The sequence below is a fragment of the Aedes aegypti genome, chromosome 2 (assembly GCF_002204515.2).
Source record: "Aedes aegypti strain LVP_AGWG chromosome 2, AaegL5.0 Primary Assembly, whole genome shotgun sequence".
NCBI lineage: Eukaryota > Metazoa > Arthropoda > Insecta > Diptera > Culicidae > Aedes > Aedes aegypti.
This window is the reverse complement of record NC_035108.1, coordinates 226,370,071-226,389,382: the sequence shown is the minus strand read 5'-3', so window position 1 is coordinate 226,389,382 and position 19,312 is coordinate 226,370,071. Positions and strand designations below refer to the sequence as shown.

The window sequence follows — 19,312 nt, the reverse complement described above, 5'->3', positions numbered from 1 at the left end:
CAAAAATGAAAATTCACGGCAGCTTAAAATATAAGCGCTGACATCCTTCGGAAATCCGTTACAACTCCGTTGGGAAATAGTCACAATGTCCAGAAAAAATAACCGGAACATCTTGTTCATCATCATCATCATCATCATTTTTAAGAAAGTTATGCGTGTTTCAATTCTCACATTTTTTTATATATTTCAACCTTTTCGTCCTACTCCTGTATTCTATTTTTTCCGTTGAACGGGAAAATCGCTATTGCGATATTGCAAATTTTGAAGACAAGAGATTTTTTCAGAATATGTATTCATTGCAAAATAGATCAAAATATCACTTACACTTTTCACATGTCAGTGTGATACTTTTAAGGTGATTATAAAAGGAAGCCAAACTTCGAATTTGCATGTGCACCACAAATCTAGAGAACCTGACAACCGTTTGCCTTGAAAATCTGAACGATTGGTTGCTTGCTGATGATGACCAATCGATCAAATTTTCAGCTCAGTGCGCTGTTTGATTCTCAATATTAGTGCTCTTGAAAACTCGAGATTTGGCTTAATTTTATAATCATCTTGCGGATTTTTCATTGTTTGTTCAATGCCATGTTGAAGAGTAGTGATTCCCAAAGTGGGCGGATTCAATTATAAAATTTAATTTGGGGGGCAAAAAAGCTAGAAAGGGGGTGAAAGTGGGAGAAACTTAAAATATCATCTCATATCATTTGAAGAAGGCATGGTAGAAGACACTTAATTTAGAAAGATATGCTCTAATAATTTTAAGAATTATTGATTCCACACATGCATAACTATTCCATCTCTTTTTGTCTGTACCTCTAGGCACACTCATTTTTAAATTGTAATAGACAAAGCTGTGACAAGACTTTGTCAAACATTGCATCTCATGTGTATTGAGTGTTGTTTGATCCTTCGACCTTGACGCTTGCTCCTGCGGGAGCGGGCGATGAGGGCAGGATCGAACATGTCGCGCGTCATTTGCGTAAAGAAGGCGAATCTGAATTTCCTTAAAAAAATAACGTAGATGTGATTAATTCATAGTCACAAATAACATAATGGGACTATTCCCAAATTGTGGGTGGGTGTCTTCAAAATGTTGTACAACATTTGAAGATCATCCATGTAGGAGTGAGTGTAAAAACGGGCGTTATGAAATTTGAAGAGCGTTTCGAAGTACACAAGTATGTGAAAACTTGTGAGATTTTCGTTGAAATTTGTTTCACAAACTGACAAATAATTCAATTGGGCAGACGATATTTCAGATGTTGGCATCCTGCTTTTCTCAAATAGATTTGCCAAAATTACTCATTTCAATATTCTGGGAACACGTATTCTAATCAGTTCTTATAGCAAAAAAAATTCAAAAAATCTTGGTTACTACGATGGTTCCCTCAAACAGCTTTCCAAGGAATATCTGATCTATGACTCGATATTTCCATGAAACGATGGTCTCTTAATTTTCGACTCATAGAGGTTTGATTGTATCACATTTAGAGCTCCATACCATTAAATTTGATAATTTGACCAGTTTTCAAATTATCAAATATTTTTGATGTTATATACGTGTTCGGTTCAAAACCGAAGTTTAGTTTTAAGTCATTTTTGTTTTATTTGTTTTCCACCATTTTGTTTGAATTCAGCCCTAAAATCCATTACCTTAATGTAAACCCAAAATCATTGCCCCTTTTCCCCACTCCCCATGTTAATTAGTCATTTGCGCCTTTTCCCCAATATCCACAAAAGTCAATACCTTTCCCCCATTCCCGATACGAAAAGTAATAAATGTTAGTTTGTAAGTCAGCCAATCCAAAAGTCAGCCAGAATTTTCCATCGCAGCAACCCTCTCCCATCCAGCTTTGTAGTTTTTGTTCCTTTTTGTTGTTTTTGTTTCGTCTTTTGACATTTCCATGAAGATGGGAGGAGCCTATTTGAGTCAGTCGATTGCCACGATGCTAAAAACATAGGTATATAAGTAAACCACGTTGCGCAATGCGTATCAGTATTTTTTTAACCGTTGTAGTGATAAGATCGAGAATAAATCGCCGATTGAAGAAGCCAGCAGTTCTTTCCATTCACCGAAGAGCATCCAGTTCCCGTCCTCCACTGCCAGTCGAGCCGATCGCTGCTGCTGCCGAACCACCGACCAGATACAGTCCACCGTTTGACGCTGGCAATTTGAGTTGGTCCGTTCGTTCCTGTCCACAAATTGATCCCACCCGAGGTAGTCGATTGTGGACACGGTTCGATTGCACGCGGACAGCCAATTGTCTAGCAGCATTCGAGTTCCGCCGCTTCTGGAACAACAACCAGGGTTTCATAGTAGTGTTTGTCCCCTCGATTCGATCCACGGTCAGACCTTTCCGGTAATCTGCTGTGGACACCGTTTCGACTGCACACGGGCAACCTACTAGCCCTGGCCGGTTGTTGTTAGCCAGTCGCTGGAACCGATTGCACACCCGCAAGGATCCCGTTCCCTCCCGTTTGCCACTTTGTGCACCACACATTGTTTGGTCCCATTTCGAACCGGATAGCAGCATCGGTGGCATTCCAAGCGCAGCTGGAAGGACATTTAGTCAGCTCTGGTGGAGGAAAAAGAAATTGCTCCGCGATAATCCCACCCCGTACGGCGTCACTCGCGTTCCGGAAGTACAGTTCGCGCGAAGTGAAAAAATTGAAACAGGTCCGAACAAGTTCGGTGAAAATCGCAGTGTGTGTGTGAAAAAGGACAGTTCCAGTAGTGTGTGTGCCCAACCGGGACGAAGAAAAAGTGCTAAAACGTGTGTCGATAATGCTAGAACACACCCCCGTGAAAAGCAAGCAGGACAAAATGGCCGAGCTGAAGACGCTCGTCCATCTCCGTGGCCAAGCCAAGGCCAAAGTGACCCGGATCCGGAAAGCCATCGAGGAAGTTATTGAAGGCGGCATCGTGCAGTTCACCATTGCCCAGCTGAAAGTGTACTCGAGGAATTTGGAGACCCATTTCCAGGAGTATCTCAATTTGCACCACCAAATCACAGCTTTACTGCCACCGGAAAAGCTGGATGACAATGATGCCACCTACCTTCAGTTCGAGACCCACCACACGGAAACCGCCATGTTGGTGGAAGGACTGATTTCGTCCGCTACCCCGCAACCCAACCAACCACCGCAAGTGCTCCAACCCGATGCAGGTATGCAACCACAGATTGTTGTCCAACAGCAACCACTTCCGGTTCCTATTCCGTCATTTGATGGGAAGCCGGAAAATTGGCCACGATTCCAGCAAGTGTTCTCCGACATCATGAATCGATCCAGGGACTCCAATGCTGTGAAGCTACACCATCTTGAGCGGGCACTAGCGGGTGGTTCCGCCGCGAAACTTATCGACCCGAAGACACTCAGCGACGGAAATTTCGCCCACGCTTGGGAGATATTGCTTGACGTGTACGAAGACGAACGAAAGGCAGTAGACTCTCACATCCATGGCTTGCTGGGTTTGAAGCGGATGAATAAGGAGAGCTCCAAGCAGATGAGGGAGCTTTTGAACGAGGTAACCCGCCACGTCGAAGGATTGAAGCTGTTAGAGCAGGATTTGGAAGGCGTATCCGAGAGGTTTGTCGTCGTCATCCTGTCCGATGCATTCGACCCCGAGACGAGGAAGCAGTGGGAAGCCACCATTCCCCATAAGGAAATCCCAACCTATGAAGCCACCATCAAGTTTATGAAGGAGCGATGTTCTTTGTTGGAACGTTGTGAAGCCAGCCACCCGAAGTTGTCGTCCACCAAGGAATCCAACCCGAAGTCCACCCTGAAGCCCCAACCGGCGAAGTCGTTCGCTATGGCTACACCCGTAGCTAATAGTGAGGCGACCTGTGAGATCTGTAGTGCAAGTCATCCCAACTTCAAGTGCGACAGGTTTGTTTCCCTAACGGTACCCCAACGAAGAGTCAAGGTAAGAGAGCTTAATCTTTGTTTCAATTGTTTGAGGAAGGGCCACCTTGCCTTGAAATGCTCTTCCAGTAAATCTTGCCAGGAGTGTCAAGGAAGACACCATACCCTACTGCATGAGCCCAAAATTCCAAAACCCGATCCAAAGCCTGTTGACATTCCAAAATCCAAACCAGAATCTGCCCAAGTTGTCGTTAGTTCCGAAGTTCCACCTCCAGTGGAAAGTGTTTCGCCTCCTGTTACGTCTAATCCTGTCCATAAGGTTCCTCGGTCGGATGGCACACTTTTGCTTACGGCCATGGTTGACGTCCTAGACAGCCATGGAAATTCCCATCCTTGCCGTGCATTCCTCGACTGTGGTTCCCAACCACATTTGGTTTCCCGTTCATTAGTAGAATGTTTGGGAATCGACCAGGAACCTGTCCACGTTGAAGTGTTTGGAGCAACCGGTAAAAGATCGGTGCTCGATAGGAAGGCGACACTTTCATTCCGCTCCCGTTGTTCGAATTACCAATCCAAAATCGAATGTTTAGTCACCGATGTGGTGACTGGTCCCCTCCCTGGTCGAAGGATAGATACCCAGTCTTGGAACATTCCCTCAGGTTTGTTGCTTGCCGATCCAAACTTCCATACTCCTGGAGAAGTTCAGCTTTTGATTGGAATGAAGCTTTTCTTCCATTTAATGTTGCCCGGTCAGTTGATGCTTGGTAGTCAGCTGCCAATCCTAAAGGAAACTCGTTTGGGATGGGTTGTGGCCGGTGGTGCCGAGGATGTTGATGAGAATCCGCATTGCTATACAGCCAGTTTGCGACCGCTCACAGAATGTATGGAGAAGTTTTGGTCTGTTGAGTCGGTTGAGTCCATTGATGCCGTGTCTAAGGAAGAGCAAGATTGTGAACAGCTTTTCAGTTCCACTACCGTTCGAAATCCTAATGGTACTTACACTGTCCATCTTCCGTTGAAAGAATCCGTAAGCGAACTGGGGAATAACCGTTTATTAGCTCTGAAACGTTTCCACATTCTCGAAAATCGTTTTGCCAAGAATGCTGACTTGAAACAAGCTTACGTCGATTTCATTAACGAATACAAATCGTTGTCCCATTGCCAGCCTGTAGCTGAATCTGATGATGCCCCTGACAAGCTCGTTCATTATTTGCCTCACCACGCGGTCTTGAAACCAAGCAGTTCCACTACCCGATTAAGAGTTGTCTTCGATGCCTCGGCTCGATCAACTGGTCCATCTCTGAACGATGTTCTAAAGATCGGTCCTACCGTCCAGGACGATCTGTTTTCGATAATCCTCCGATTCCGAAAGCATCGTTATGCCATAACAGCTGATATCTCCAAAATGTACAGAAGAATCCAGGTTGATGAAAGTCATTCTGGTCTTCAAAGAATTTTTTGGAGGGAAAACCCCGATGATCCACTCCAGATTCTTGAGTTGATTACTGTCACTTATGGGACAGCCAGTGCTCCATATTTGGCCACCCGAACACTTTTGCAGTTAGCCCGTGATGAATCCCAGCGTTTTCCAATAGCGTCCAAGGTAGTAGAAGAGGATGTCTATGTGGATGACGTGGTGACGGGAGCTGATACTGTTGAGCAGGCCGTCAATCTCCGTTCGGATTTGACAAATCTGTTCAACTCAGGTGGTTTTCCAGTCCATAAATGGTGTGCGAGTGATGCAACCATTCTCGACACTGTTCCAGAGGAAGACCGCGAGAAGTTTATAGAATTTGAATGCTCAGATGTCAACAGAGTTATCAAAACCCTGGGCCTACTATGGGATCCAGAGCAAGATATCTTTCGTTTTCATTGTGAGCTTAAATTCGAACCATTGTCCATGCCAACCAAACGTATCGTCTTTTCCGAGATAGCCCGGTTGTTTGATCCCTTGGGACTAGTTGCCCCGGTGATAGTTTTGGCCAAAGAGATTATGCAACGTTTGTGGAAGAATAAGGTAGGATGGGACGATCCTTTGAATGAGGATACTTTGAAGTCTTGGCTTGAGTTTCGGAATTCTTTGAAGCATATTGATATGATCAAAATTCCACGCTTTGTTGGACTGGAAGGTGTCGAGTACATTGAAGTACATGGTTTTGCCGACGCTTCCAGTCGTGCCTACGGAGCTGTGGTCTATCTGAGAGTTGTTGCTGCCAAAGGCATCAAGATCTCATTGCTCTGTAGTAAGTCAAGAATCGCCCCGCTAACTCCTTTGACAATTCCAAAAATGGAATTGTGTGCCGCCCTGTTACTGTCAAGATTGATTCCCAAGTGCATTTCCGCTTTGAAAAACGACTTCCAGCGCGTCTGTTTGTGGTCCGATAGTAGAATTGTTCTCGCTTGGCTCAAGAAGTCTGCCAACCAGCTTGAGGTCTTTGTGCGCAACCGTGTGACGGAGATTAACACCACTACTGAAGGCTATGAGTGGTCTTACATCCGATCGGAAGAAAACCCAGCTGATGTCGTGTCCAGAGGCCAAATGCCACAAACCCTTGCGAGCAATTGTCTGTGGTGGAATGGACCATCCTTTTTGAAATCGCGCCAGTATGAAGTAGCGAATCCTGATGCAATCTCAGATTCTGAATTACCCTGTCTAGTTTTGACTCTGCCAGTTGTCTGTGCTACCGTTGCTTTGGATGACGTTCCCTTTCTTGAAGCTTTCGGATCTTTCCGTAAGTTGCAGCGAGTAGTCGGATATGCTTTGCGTTTTGTGAACAACTGCAGATCCAGCCGTGCAAATCGCATAATTTCCAAAACTCTGACTGTTCCCGAACTGCGTAAGTCGATGATTGTCATCATCGGACTGGTTCAACGTATTGAAATGTCGGATGAAATTAGCCTGGTCTCATCCAAGAAACCCAGTCGTCGTTTGGCTGCGCTAGATCCAATGTTGGTTGATGGCTTGCTAAGAGTAGGCGGTAGATTGGAGAATTCTCGTCTGCCTTACGAAGCACGGCATCAAATCATACTCCCGAATAAGAGTCCAGTTTGTGACTTGCTGATTCGAGACATGCACCTGGAAAACCTTCATCTTGGTCCCTCTGGATTATTGTCCTTGCTTCGTCAGAGGTTCTGGTTGATCAACGCCAAATCAACCATTCGGAAGGTTTTGAGGAAGTGTGTGACTTGTTTCCGCAGTCGTCCTCGTTGTCTGCAGCCCATGATGGGCCGTTTACCCGAGACTCGTGTTGTTCCTTCCGCTCCATTCTCTCACACCGGCGTGGACTTTGCCGGTCCGGTTTTCGTAAAGGTTGGTCTCCGAAAGTCCGTGAGAGTGAAGGCCTACATATGTATTTTTGTTTGCCTTGTCACAAAGGCAATCCATGTAGAATTAGTTTCTGATCTGTCATCTGCAGCATTTGTCGCTGCTCTGCAAAGGTTTGTGAGCCGTCGGGGTCTCGTGGAAGAAATCCATTCCGACCACGGCACAAACTTTGCCGGAGCTAAATCCGATCTCCATGATCTCTATTTGCTGTTCCGCGACGATCAGACTATGGGAAAGATCGATAAGTTTTGTTGCGCACGAGAAATCGTCTGGAAATTCATTCCACCTCGATCTCCCAACTTTGGGGGATTGTGGGAGGCTGGGGTGAAGAGTACAAAAACCCACCTACGGAAAGTCTTGTCGAATGCCTGCCTCACATTTGAGGAGTTCTACACTGTTCTCACACAAATCGAAGCAGTGTTAAATTCGCGTCCCCTCTTCGCTAACTCTTTGGATACCCACGAACCCTCTGCCTTAACGCCTGGTCATTTCCTTATCGGCAGAGAATTGGTCGCTATTCCTGAGCCTACGCTTGAAGATATCCCTGCAAACCGTTTGACCCGATGGAAATACTTGCAATCTCTCCGTGAACACTTTTGGAGACGATGGTCAAACGAATACCTCAACAGTCTACAAGCTCGCTCTAAGTGGTTCAAGGGATCCCAAAACGTAATTCCCGGATTGATCGTTCTGGTTAAGGAAGACAATCTTCCACCGCAGTCATGGAAATTGGGCAAGATCATGAAGGTTTATCCTGGCAAGGATTTGATAGTTAGGGTAGTTGATGTAAAAACTGCAACCGGGGTATACCGTCGTCCAGTTTCCCGACTCGCACCACTTCCAATACAAGAAAACGATGACGCACTCGCATCTGCAGATCCACAGTGAATCCCGGCGGGTGTATGTTCGGTTCAAAACCGAAGTTTAGTTTTAAGTCATTTTTGTTTTATTTGTTTTCCACCATTTTGTTTGAATTCAGCCCTAAAATCCATTACCTTAATGTAAACCCAAAATCATTGCCCCTTTTCCCCACTCCCCATGTTAATTAGTCATTTGCGCCTTTTCCCCAATATCCACAAAAGTCAATACCTTTCCCCCATTCCCGATACGAAAAGTAATAAATGTTAGTTTGTAAGTCAGCCAATCCAAAAGTCAGCCAGAATTTTCCATCGCAGCAACCCTCTCCCATCCAGCTTTGTAGTTTTTGTTCCTTTTTGTTGTTTTTGTTTCGTCTTTTGACATTTCCATGAAGATGGGAGGAGCCTATTTGAGTCAGTCGATTGCCACGATGCTAAAAACATAGGTATATAAGTAAACCACGTTGCGCAATGCGTATCAGTATTTTTTTAACCGTTGTAGTGATAAGATCGAGAATAAATCGCCGATTGAAGAAGCCAGCAGTTCTTTCCATTCACCGAAGAGCATCCAGTTCCCGTCCTCCACTGCCAGTCGAGCCGATCGCTGCTGCTGCCGAACCACCGACCAGATACAGTCCACCGTTTGACGCTGGCAATTTGAGTTGGTCCGTTCGTTCCTGTCCACAAATTGATCCCACCCGAGGTAGTCGATTGTGGACACGGTTCGATTGCACGCGGACAGCCAATTGTCTAGCAGCATTCGAGTTCCGCCGCTTCTGGAACAACAACCAGGGTTTCATAGTAGTGTTTGTCCCCTCGATTCGATCCACGGTCAGACCTTTCCGGTAATCTGCTGTGGACACCGTTTCGACTGCACACGGGCAACCTACTAGCCCTGGCCGGTTGTTGTTAGCCAGTCGCTGGAACCGATTGCACACCCGCAAGGATCCCGTTCCCTCCCGTTTGCCACTTTGTGCACCACACAATACGTATATCAAAATCACATATCATGGAGGCGATTTCGAAATATATCGGCTCCAAGGGGGCGAAAGTAAAAAAAGTTTGAAAAACATTGTTGTAGACGATCATTTATTTTGGTTTTCAAAATTAATTTCACACTTTGAGGCCCGGTGCTCACGCTGTCAGTTCCTGGCAATCCAGATGATGGTAACACAAACAGTGCGACATTAGCATTCTACTGTCACAATCGCCACCTTTCCAAAAGCATGATTCTCGTTACCCAGAAAGCCAACAAAGCTGAAAATGTTGCTATTATATTAATATATAAGCAAACAACACGATAAAATTTTCAAGGCGAACGGTTGTCAGGTTCTCTAGATCTGTGTACTTGAAAATTCGAAAAGAATAAAAATAATAATTAAAAATCAGTTTTGTGATAACAGCGCCACTTCTACTACTAATATTTCTATTATTGTGAGGGACAGGCATTGCAGAATTCGCTCTCATTTGAGTATGAAGCACGATCAAAGCAAGCAAAGAAAAGCATCCCATCTGTTGCGGTCTACGATCGACAATGTATCGCAAGTTATTACAAGTCTGATAAATGGAAGCAGCGAACGAGAGCCCCAAACAGAGAGCGATGATAAAATCCATTTTTCTCGCTTGTTTATCGTTGGGGGTAGGTGTTTTTTTCTTTATTGGCACGATAAACAATCCACGAACTTCCAATAGCAATAGTGTCCCCCAGGTTTGGAGCATGTTTAGAGGGGTTTTATCATGCACTAATCAATCTGATCAAAGTTGTAGCAGTATGCGATAAACAGGCTCTCATAATGTGCAGCATATTATGATATTTACAGAGAGCGATACGTGAAAGGTTCTCTCAATTTTCTCAGGATCCAATCCCTGGTGAGGGACGTATTTGCCTTGAATTAAAAAATAACGAATTGAGAAACATGTTTCCTATCCTAGTGAAATTTATACTCAAAACTGAAGGATTCTAGTTTTTCTGGAACTATCTTATGCTCTAAACTTTAAAAAGTACCCACATACAATAATTAAAATAAAAGATTCCTTGTTGAAATTTTCCATAGCAGGTATAGCAACCATAAAAATGCATCTACGTTTATGCTCGGGAAAAACAATCTACCACAATATGAAATCGTAATTACTTATAATACTTCAAAGCCGGAACATTTATTTAAGCCTTACAGGGGATAGACAAAACTTTGCCCGATTTCAAATGCTTAAAACTTTATTTAAATTGGATTATGATGGATGCATCTGGAAGCAGTCGAGAGTAAATTTTATTTTTTATTTTTTGGCCATGCAAATTTTTTCATCGGACACCGGAGATGTTCCGGATTTTTCGAGGTCATGTCAAAATAACATTCTTTGGGTCGCTTGTATCTTTGTGTGGTGTGAAATTGTACAGATGTTTACAAATTTCCTAGAAACTAGAAATAATAGGAAGTTGAATGCCGGTGGACGCATTAAGATTCGTTGGAAATCTTCAGAAATATGATCATTTCCGTAAAACTGGTTCCCCGCAAAATATGTTCAGTCATGTGTGTATTTCCAATCATATAAATATTTTCCAGAACTATATCCAAGTGAAAATCAAACTTTAAAATGATACTTCCAGCTGTCATGACCACTGTTTGAGGTACGAGGTAGGAAGTGGCCAATTTCAAACATGTATGGAATCATATCAATATGGGGAACACACTTCAATATTTTAAAAATTCATGCTTCCGGTAGTAATTTGATCACCGTCTACCATGTGCCTTGGAGAATGTGAAGCATTTTCAGAACCATAAGATGTAATAAACACTCTAAAAAATGGATTACCTGCTTTGTTCTTGTCCACACTTGATCAGCAGAAGTTTTCTCATTTCATTTTGTATGGGGAATGGCATCAATATCTTGAGAATGGAGAATGGAAAAGCTATCATCTTGACGCACAGCCGGCACCATTTTTTTTAAATAGTTCTCAATTTTGAAAAATAATTCGTGAGATGCATTTCGCCATACAAATATTTTTCGCGTTACCTTTTACCGATTTTTCGTGTATAGACAATAGTGGATATAATACATCCCAGGGGCCCTTAGAGAAGTAGCCAATGGTTACATGCATGTGCTGAAGAACAAATTATTACGAGTACTATCCGCTATCAGAAATAAAAATGTTTGAAAAAACAGGGCTGAGGATCACTGATCTAGGTATACAACTTCACACCACATAAAAATACAAGCAACAGAAAAATTGCCATTTTGACATGAAGTAGGAAAATCCGGAACAACTCCAGTGTCCGGTGACCAATATGCATAGCCAACCAAGTTCCTAAAACTAGGCCAAATTTTCCGTCGACTGCTTGCGGATTCATCCAATTTATAAAGTTACAAGCATTTGAATTTAGGCAAAATTTTGCCTATTTTAATCATTTTGCCTATCTTCTGTATTTATTGAACTGAAGTATAGAAATAAATTAAATAATAAATTTATAAATTTTTAAACGGTTCACATTCCATTTGATAAAATTTGTATGTATTTTCAATTTTAAAACAGAGTCACCGTAACATCCGATACCATTCTCACGATAGAAAAGGTCAATAAAGAGGATAGAGGTGTTTATCAGTGCATTGTATCAAACGCAAAGAGTAGTGCGGAAGCCAGTGCTGAGCTAAAAATTGGTGGTAAGTTTTTTCATTATCTGTTTTATCACATTTCTTTGGCGCAGTAGACTACCAAGAATAGGCCTACTTACCTTACCAGTCAGGCTAAGGCCTGGGTGAAGTTTAGAGTGACGAAAATTATGTACCATACCTAAACGCGTAGCTTCAGCAAGACAAAGCAGAGGGTCGTAGGTTCAAATCCCGCAAGTCGAGGGTTCTTTCGTAAAGGAAATTTCTTTGATAACCCATAGAGTAAATTCGTACCTGCCACACGATATACTCACGCAAATATGGTCAATGGAGTACCTGCTTTGCCCATGCCCACAGTTGATCAGCAGAAGTTTTCTCATTTTATTTTGTATGGGGAAAGGCATCTAACTGCAAATTTCTCGTAAATAAAAGCTTTAACCGAAAAAATATTTGGTAGACGTGATAGCCATCATCATTCCGCACAACCGGTATATATAATATTTTTTTCGAAAATAGTCCCATTTTTTAAATTCCCGTTACATGCATATCACCATACAAATATATTCCGCCTTACCTTTTAGCGATTTTTCGTGCATTGATACTAGCTCATGTGTTACTATGTGGTGAGTAGCGAATCAGGCCATGTATGTAACCCATTCAACTGTTATACAGCAGAAAGCAAATAATGGGTTATACCTTGGACAGACATCTGATACATGTACCATGGTACAAGTTGTCAAGAAAATTATTCCAAGGCTATCTTGAATGAAGACAATTATCAGTATGAAACCCATTTCAAGATAATTGTACAATGGTACGTATACCACAAGTGTGTCATAAGTATTAGATACATGGCCTGATTCGCTACTCGCCACATAGTAACGCACATTCGCTAGTGTCTATAGTGCGCTGGTTTACATACACGTTACATGTCACCAACACTACTTAAAGAGTGCTGGTGGAAAATATAAACGAAGATCAGCTGTTCCCAGCAAAATCAAACGGTAGTATTTATTTTCAACCAGCAAATTAGCGCATGTGTTCGTGACACCGCTCGGCGAGAACTCAATGCACGAAAAATCTCTAAAAGGTAACGCGGAAAATATTTGTATGGTGAAATGCATCTAACGAATTATTTTGAAAAAAATGGCGAAATGCATCTAATGAATTATTTCTCAAAATTGGGAACTATTTTCGAAAAATATTTGGTACCGGTTGTACGTGATGATAATGACTATCACGCCTACCAGATATTTTTTCCGATTAATACTTTCATTCACGATAAATTTGAAGTTAGATACCTTTCCCCAAACAAAATAAAACAAGAATACTTCTGCTGATTAACTGACGACAAGAGTGAAGCAGGTAATCCGCCAAACAGAAGAAGAAGAAAAGACTAAAACAACAGAAGAAGAAGAAGAAGAAAAGACTAAAATATGTTATGATTAAATGCAGCTTAATTAAATTGTCTTTATATTGGAAAACATTGTATAACTTTTCAGCAGTCTCCCTATAAACAGACACGATCCCAAGTAACACAGCTTATTTATTTATTTATTTATCAAAAATTTGGAAGAGGGAAAACCCCTTTGAGTGATTTCTATAGAAATCTCTTTCAAAGAGGCACAAAACCTCTTCATCTTTTCCAAAACGTTATAATATGAATATATAATCTATAGGCTCCAACGGATATAGACCATAACAGGGCCAAGCGCTTGAATTTCCAGGGTAACAACATCATATGGATAAAGGAGGGTCTTCATAAAATTATGGTACTGATCTGAAAATAAACGAAAGAAAAAAAAAAAACGCACGAGTATCAAACAATATATGAAATTTCATTTTTTTTTTTCAATGCCGTTGCTTATCAGCCTAGTTTTTTAGTTAGGGCCTCATTACAATCTACTTCTCAAACCAAAAGAATCAATGCTTAACAGTGCTACTTTTCATAATTGGGTTCCCATATATTCTTTGTGCCAGTTATCACCATAGTGGATTTAAAAGACAATTTACACCGTCTTCAGCCAGAGGCTGCACAGACTGAACAATCACGAACATTAGGCAACGGACAACACGGAACACCCAGTAGCCCAGTGATGAATTTTTCGTTTGACGAAAAGTTTCCACCGCCTGGGAGTGGGAATTGAACCCACGCTACGTGGCACAATACGCCTAAACGACTGACGCCGCTAACCGCACGGCCACGAAGCCCACATGCTTTCTAACATTAAACGGTAAATTTGATTGCACATAAACTAAATTTGTTCATTTTTCTCAGTAGGAAGCATCCTTTCATTGTTTGAAGTAGTTTCATCGGACGAAAATATAAATTTCGGTACGGGTGTCCTCTAGCAAATAGCTAAGAACGAGACATGTGCGTAATGCAATGTTTCGAAATGTTCGTATTTCGAAGAGTATTGTACGAATGTTCTTATCAAAGCCTCATTATCATAAGAAACAAAAAGTTTTATCCTTCCTGTGAATATTACTCGCTATATTGTAGTGGAACAATAACATAAATCTATGGGTGCTCCCACGATTGCAATAATTGGTACTATAGCGATAATTGGTTCTAGTTAACCTTTCCTATTAGTTCTACAATGGTAGCCCTCTCCCAGTTCCATGTGTTGTTTTGATTTACTTGCGCGTATACCGTCTCTCCTGCAACAAACTTCCGTTTCGCAGTACCATGCATTTTGCTTCTCTGCTTTGTCACAGGATGCTTCTATTGGCGGTTTCGCTCGATGGAGTGATGCGAAACACTCGGAGAAAAACTGGCAGTGATTCTTCCAAAGTCTCTCCTCCCGAACGGATTTTCCGTAGAGTTAAGTGGGCAAAAATTCAAGTAGGGCAAATGTTTTTTGCAAGGTTTCTAGCCCAATTTAAAATAGGTATTGATGGTTATGATGGTTCGAATGCTATTCAAGCAAGAGTCGTTTACGCCCAATATCATAGATATCGATTTAGATTTGGGAACGTTATAGAGATTAAATTTTGTTGTTTTTAGATTTCAAAATTGTAATGTACGGACGATCTTTCATTACATGGAACCAGTAGCGCAACCAGGATTTGGTTCTGGGGAAAGGGGGTGGGGCATGTTGTAAACTAGAAGGTACTCTATTTAAAAAAGGTAGTTTATAATAAAAACAATGAGTCGAGAAATTCAAGTATACACAACTCTTCTAACACGCATAGTTCAAATGGATTGAACAAGATTTCAATACATTTACGTGTTTCTATTGAATTGTTATTATTCCGTGTGGTTTCTTTAATATGTTTTCAAGTTTTTCAACATTGAGAATAATTTCTAAGCGTAGGAATTTGCAATGATCAGCATTGAAAAACTTAACTGCCAGTGGCAGCATAGTCGTCCTTTTAAAAAATTGATAGGGGGAGATCCCCAGTACCGGACACTTAAGCCACTAAATTCATAGTTAAATAAATATTAGTTTTATGTGATCCTGTTACCCATTTATGACAAATATTATAATTTTTTGACCAATCATACAAGGTGGCTCATAATACCGGACACAATCTGTAAATGGCTGGATTTCTAATAATGTGTACACCATCGAATGTTTTTACTCCATGAATGTTATTTCATAGCCATTTCAATGCATTTGCAACATTCACAAGAACAATTTGAGCTTTACTTAGTTTGCAAAATGTCCATCAAAAACCTCTTTCATGTATGACGAAAATTAACAGATTTTACGATCAACGGAATCCATGAAAAATAAATGTATTTTGAGACACTGGTGCAAAAATTACAAAGGTATCATATCACAGGAGGAGCTTGACCAAAATTGAAGTTTGACCTCATTTAGTTTAAATATAATACAAAATACATTCATACTTTTAAATTATGCTTGCGTGATCCAATATATTCAAAATAATTTCTAATTATGCTTAAGTTTAAGGCAATACGTCAATTTTTAAACCTATTTCAAACATCTCTACTTTTATAAAAAGGCGTGCATATTTCAAGGATGTGTTATTCTAAGCAAACATTACTCTCCTTAATAGCTTTCTTTTATTCTGATACACCATCTTGATTGAACCATGATTTGTCATTTTTTCGACCCTGTCCGGTATTGGGTGCTGTCCGGTACTGGGAGATCTCCCCCTAATACAGAAAATCGAGTCTAAGAAACGTACCCAATGGTCTTCTCCATTAACATTCCACAATATCCCGTAACACCTATGAAAGGTCGTAGAGTTCCCTGCATCTTTCTTAAGTAGGTGTTCAATTAATCATTCCTTCCCATTCCTCAGCATTAGCAAGGACATGGCCAGGACAGCTCTCGATCGTTGGAGGATGCGACAAACTTGTCTAAGAATCAAGGGTTGGTCCCAAATCTTTGACTTTGGTAACGGACGAGAAGGAGGCAAACCTCATACATCGCTCTAGGACTGTACCACCTACGAATTTGTGCGAATGGATTATCTGCTTTCCTCTTGCCCACAGTTAATCAGCAAGAGTTTTCTCATTTTATTTTGTATGGGGAAAGGCATCTAACTTCAAATATCTTGTGAATGAAAGTTTTAATCAAAAAAAAATATTTGGTAGGCGTGATAGCCATCATCATCACGCACAACCGGTACCAAATATTTTTTCGAAAATAGTTTCCAATATTGAGAAATAATTTGTTAGATGCATTTCGCCATACAAATATTTTTCGGGTTACCTTTTAGCGAGTTTTTCTTGCATAGACACTAGCGCATGTTCGTTACGGTGTGGCGAGTAGCGAATCAGGGCATGCATGTAACCCATTGCTTAATGCTAATGCTAGTGGAGTCGGGTTTCACTAGGACCAACTTTGTTTTTGATTAATGCGTTGTATGCACCTGAAATGTAAAGTGCTCAAGTAAAATTTCTCCTTTTTACCTAAGTAATTTTGACATCTGATCCAGTACGAGCGAAATGTCACTTTTACTTGCGGAATAATTGAGCGGCACATTTTTCCGTACGGAAAAAGTCACCAAAATTTAACGTTTTACTACAGTTTTGTAAAAAACGGCAATTTTTGAGCATATTACAATTAACCCTGTTCAGGGCAACGTTGTGACCCAAATTTAGTGTGTATTTTTCTGAAAACATCACTATACGTGAATATTGTAATTTTTGGTCAAATTTTCGTTGCATGGAATCAATGGATTACCTGCTTCGCTCTTGCCCACAGTTGATCAGCAGAAGTTTTCTCGTTTCATTTTGTATGGGGAAAGGCATCTAACTTCAAATATCTCGTAAATGAAAGATTTAATCGAAAAAATATTTGGTAGGCGTGATAGTCATTATCATTACGTACAACCGGTACCAAATATTTTTTCGAAAATAGTTCCCAATTTTGAGAAATAATTCGTTAGATGCATTTCGCCATACAAATATTTTTCGCGTTACCTGTTAGCGATTTTTCGTGCATAGACACTAGCGCATGTGCGTTACGGTGTGGCGAGTAGCGAATCAGGGCATGCATCTAATCCATTGAAGATAAAATCTTTTTCAATATTTTATGTAAGGGCGTTTCTAGGCCTATCATAAGGTTGCTTTGAGGTGTATTAGTTTTTGCATAAATGCTTGAAAACAATTTTTGGCCTATAGTGGGGCAAAAGTTCGAATCAGCGGGGCAAAAGTTCGAATCAGCGGGGCAAAAGTTCGACCCATGTATAAAATCACGGAAAAATTTGCAAATTGCCTAAAATCCACATATTATCTTCAAATTTAGTTAAATTTGTCTGATCGTGTGAAAACTGTTACCCAAATTTTACATTTCCACTTAGTTTTACGAAAAACTGCTATTTTTAAGTATATTACAATCAACCCGGTTTTGGGCATTTTTTTGATGAAAATTTAGTGTATTTTTCGTCAAACTTAAGTTTACGGCTGGTTTATGACAGGCATATAAAAGGTTCGATATTTTGTGTTTTAGCCAGCGAACTTTTGCCCCACACTAGATTCGAACTCTTGCCCCACCGGTGGGGCAAAAGTTCGAATAAGACAATCAATTTTGAAACTGTTATAACTAAAAATGGGTAAATATTTTGACACAAGTTTGTTCCGCAAAATTATAGCTTATATGTTGAAGGTTCACTGTATGGTATTTGTTTTGTTTTAATTGCTATTGTTTTCCTGGAAACTTTGGTTATACCACTAAGGTCGAACTTTTGCCCCACCTTACTCTATCGATATTTTCTGTTTCAATCAGCGAACTTTTGCCCCACACATGATTCGAACTCTACCGGTGGGAATAGTTCGTTTAAGACAATCATTTTTGCAACTGTTATATTGTTCAGCAACATTATAGCCAATATGTTGAGGGTCCACTGTGTGGTAGTTATTACTTTTCCATTGTTATAGTTTTTTTTCTGAAAATATAGATTATACCACTACGGTCGAACTTTTGCCCCACTTTACTCTTAATTCGCTTTAGTGTAAATGTAGAAAACGTTGAGGAGCTAGATTGTCGTTTTGGACCATTTTGTATGTACCGTAATCCGGGGGTAACATTGATAAGCGGGGTAACATTGATTGGAACGACCCATCTAATAAAAAGTTTAAAAAAAAAACAAATATTGATGGAACATTTTCAAATTATGAGTGGTGCCTCTCTTTCTTATAATCATAAGATAATATAAATTAAGGTTTTTGCGAAAATTGCGTTTGGTTCATGCGCAAATTTGTTAACTTTTTGAAACAATGATTTCTATCATTATGACTGACACTACGATAATTCATGTCTCACATGAGTTCTGCAGACGATGTGATCAAGTAAAATGCGGTTGTTACTAATTAAAGCATCGCCGAAAACGATTCCGTTGTCAAATCAAAATAAGTTTATTCCATTAGGCAACATTAATTAATTACTGCTAAGAATGTAAAATTTCCTTAGGAAATTGCCTACCTTTAGGCGTATTCCGCGGTTCCAGGTTTTTTTTAATTTTGAAATAACTCAAAAAATAAATGACTTGTAAGGGCTTGGTTTTCATATTTGGCTTCAGGGGCCATGATTTAAGTAACGACATTTTCAATATTACCGAACGTTGTATACTTGAGTGATCAATGTTACCCCATATAAGCTGAATCAAAAAATCGCATAAAACATTTATTTAAACATGCTTAAATCATTGGGAAAACAAAATTAAGTATATAGTTACGAGCGGTGTGTACCGGTACTTGTTTTAAAAATATAAAACTTGTAACATTTGTATTGTGAAACGAAAAATTTAAGAAATACTCAAAAAAAATGTTCAATGTTACCCTGAATTACGGTATATGAATCGACAATCACGTCGACAGGGTCTGCGTAATACAAATGGATGCGTGACCAAGGCTTCGATGGAATTGATATCATAATTCGAGAGTCGGCTTGGTTGGACTTCTTCCTGTGGTAGAACAGGATGAACATCGCTTGACAAAATCTTCTAAGTATGTCCTTGTCGATTGCCTTCATTCGGACTATGAACTATGTTTATGGAAAAACTGCAAATGCGTACTTTTTCTGTTTTGTTTCTTGTCCCTAATGCTAGAAATATTGTTATTGCTTATATTTCATCTCTATAAAATACACATAATTTTATATCTAAACACAATAGACAATTTGACAAATTTCCAAACATGTAGAAACGAACTCCATAGAATAAAATGTAGCGTAGC

General features: G+C 40.5%; 1 protein-coding gene across 1 annotated transcript in view; it reads left to right on the top strand.

Moving 5' to 3' along the window:
• LOC5574632 (Down syndrome cell adhesion molecule-like protein Dscam2) overlaps nucleotides 1–19,312 on the top strand; it is a 109,683-nt gene that overhangs the window by 59,641 nt on the left and 30,730 nt on the right. Inside the window, exon 10 of the mRNA XM_021844202.1 lies at nucleotides 11,582–11,709. Coding sequence (XP_021699894.1) covers nucleotides 11,582–11,709 — 128 coding nt within the window. The remainder of the gene's footprint in view (nucleotides 1–11,581; nucleotides 11,710–19,312) is intronic.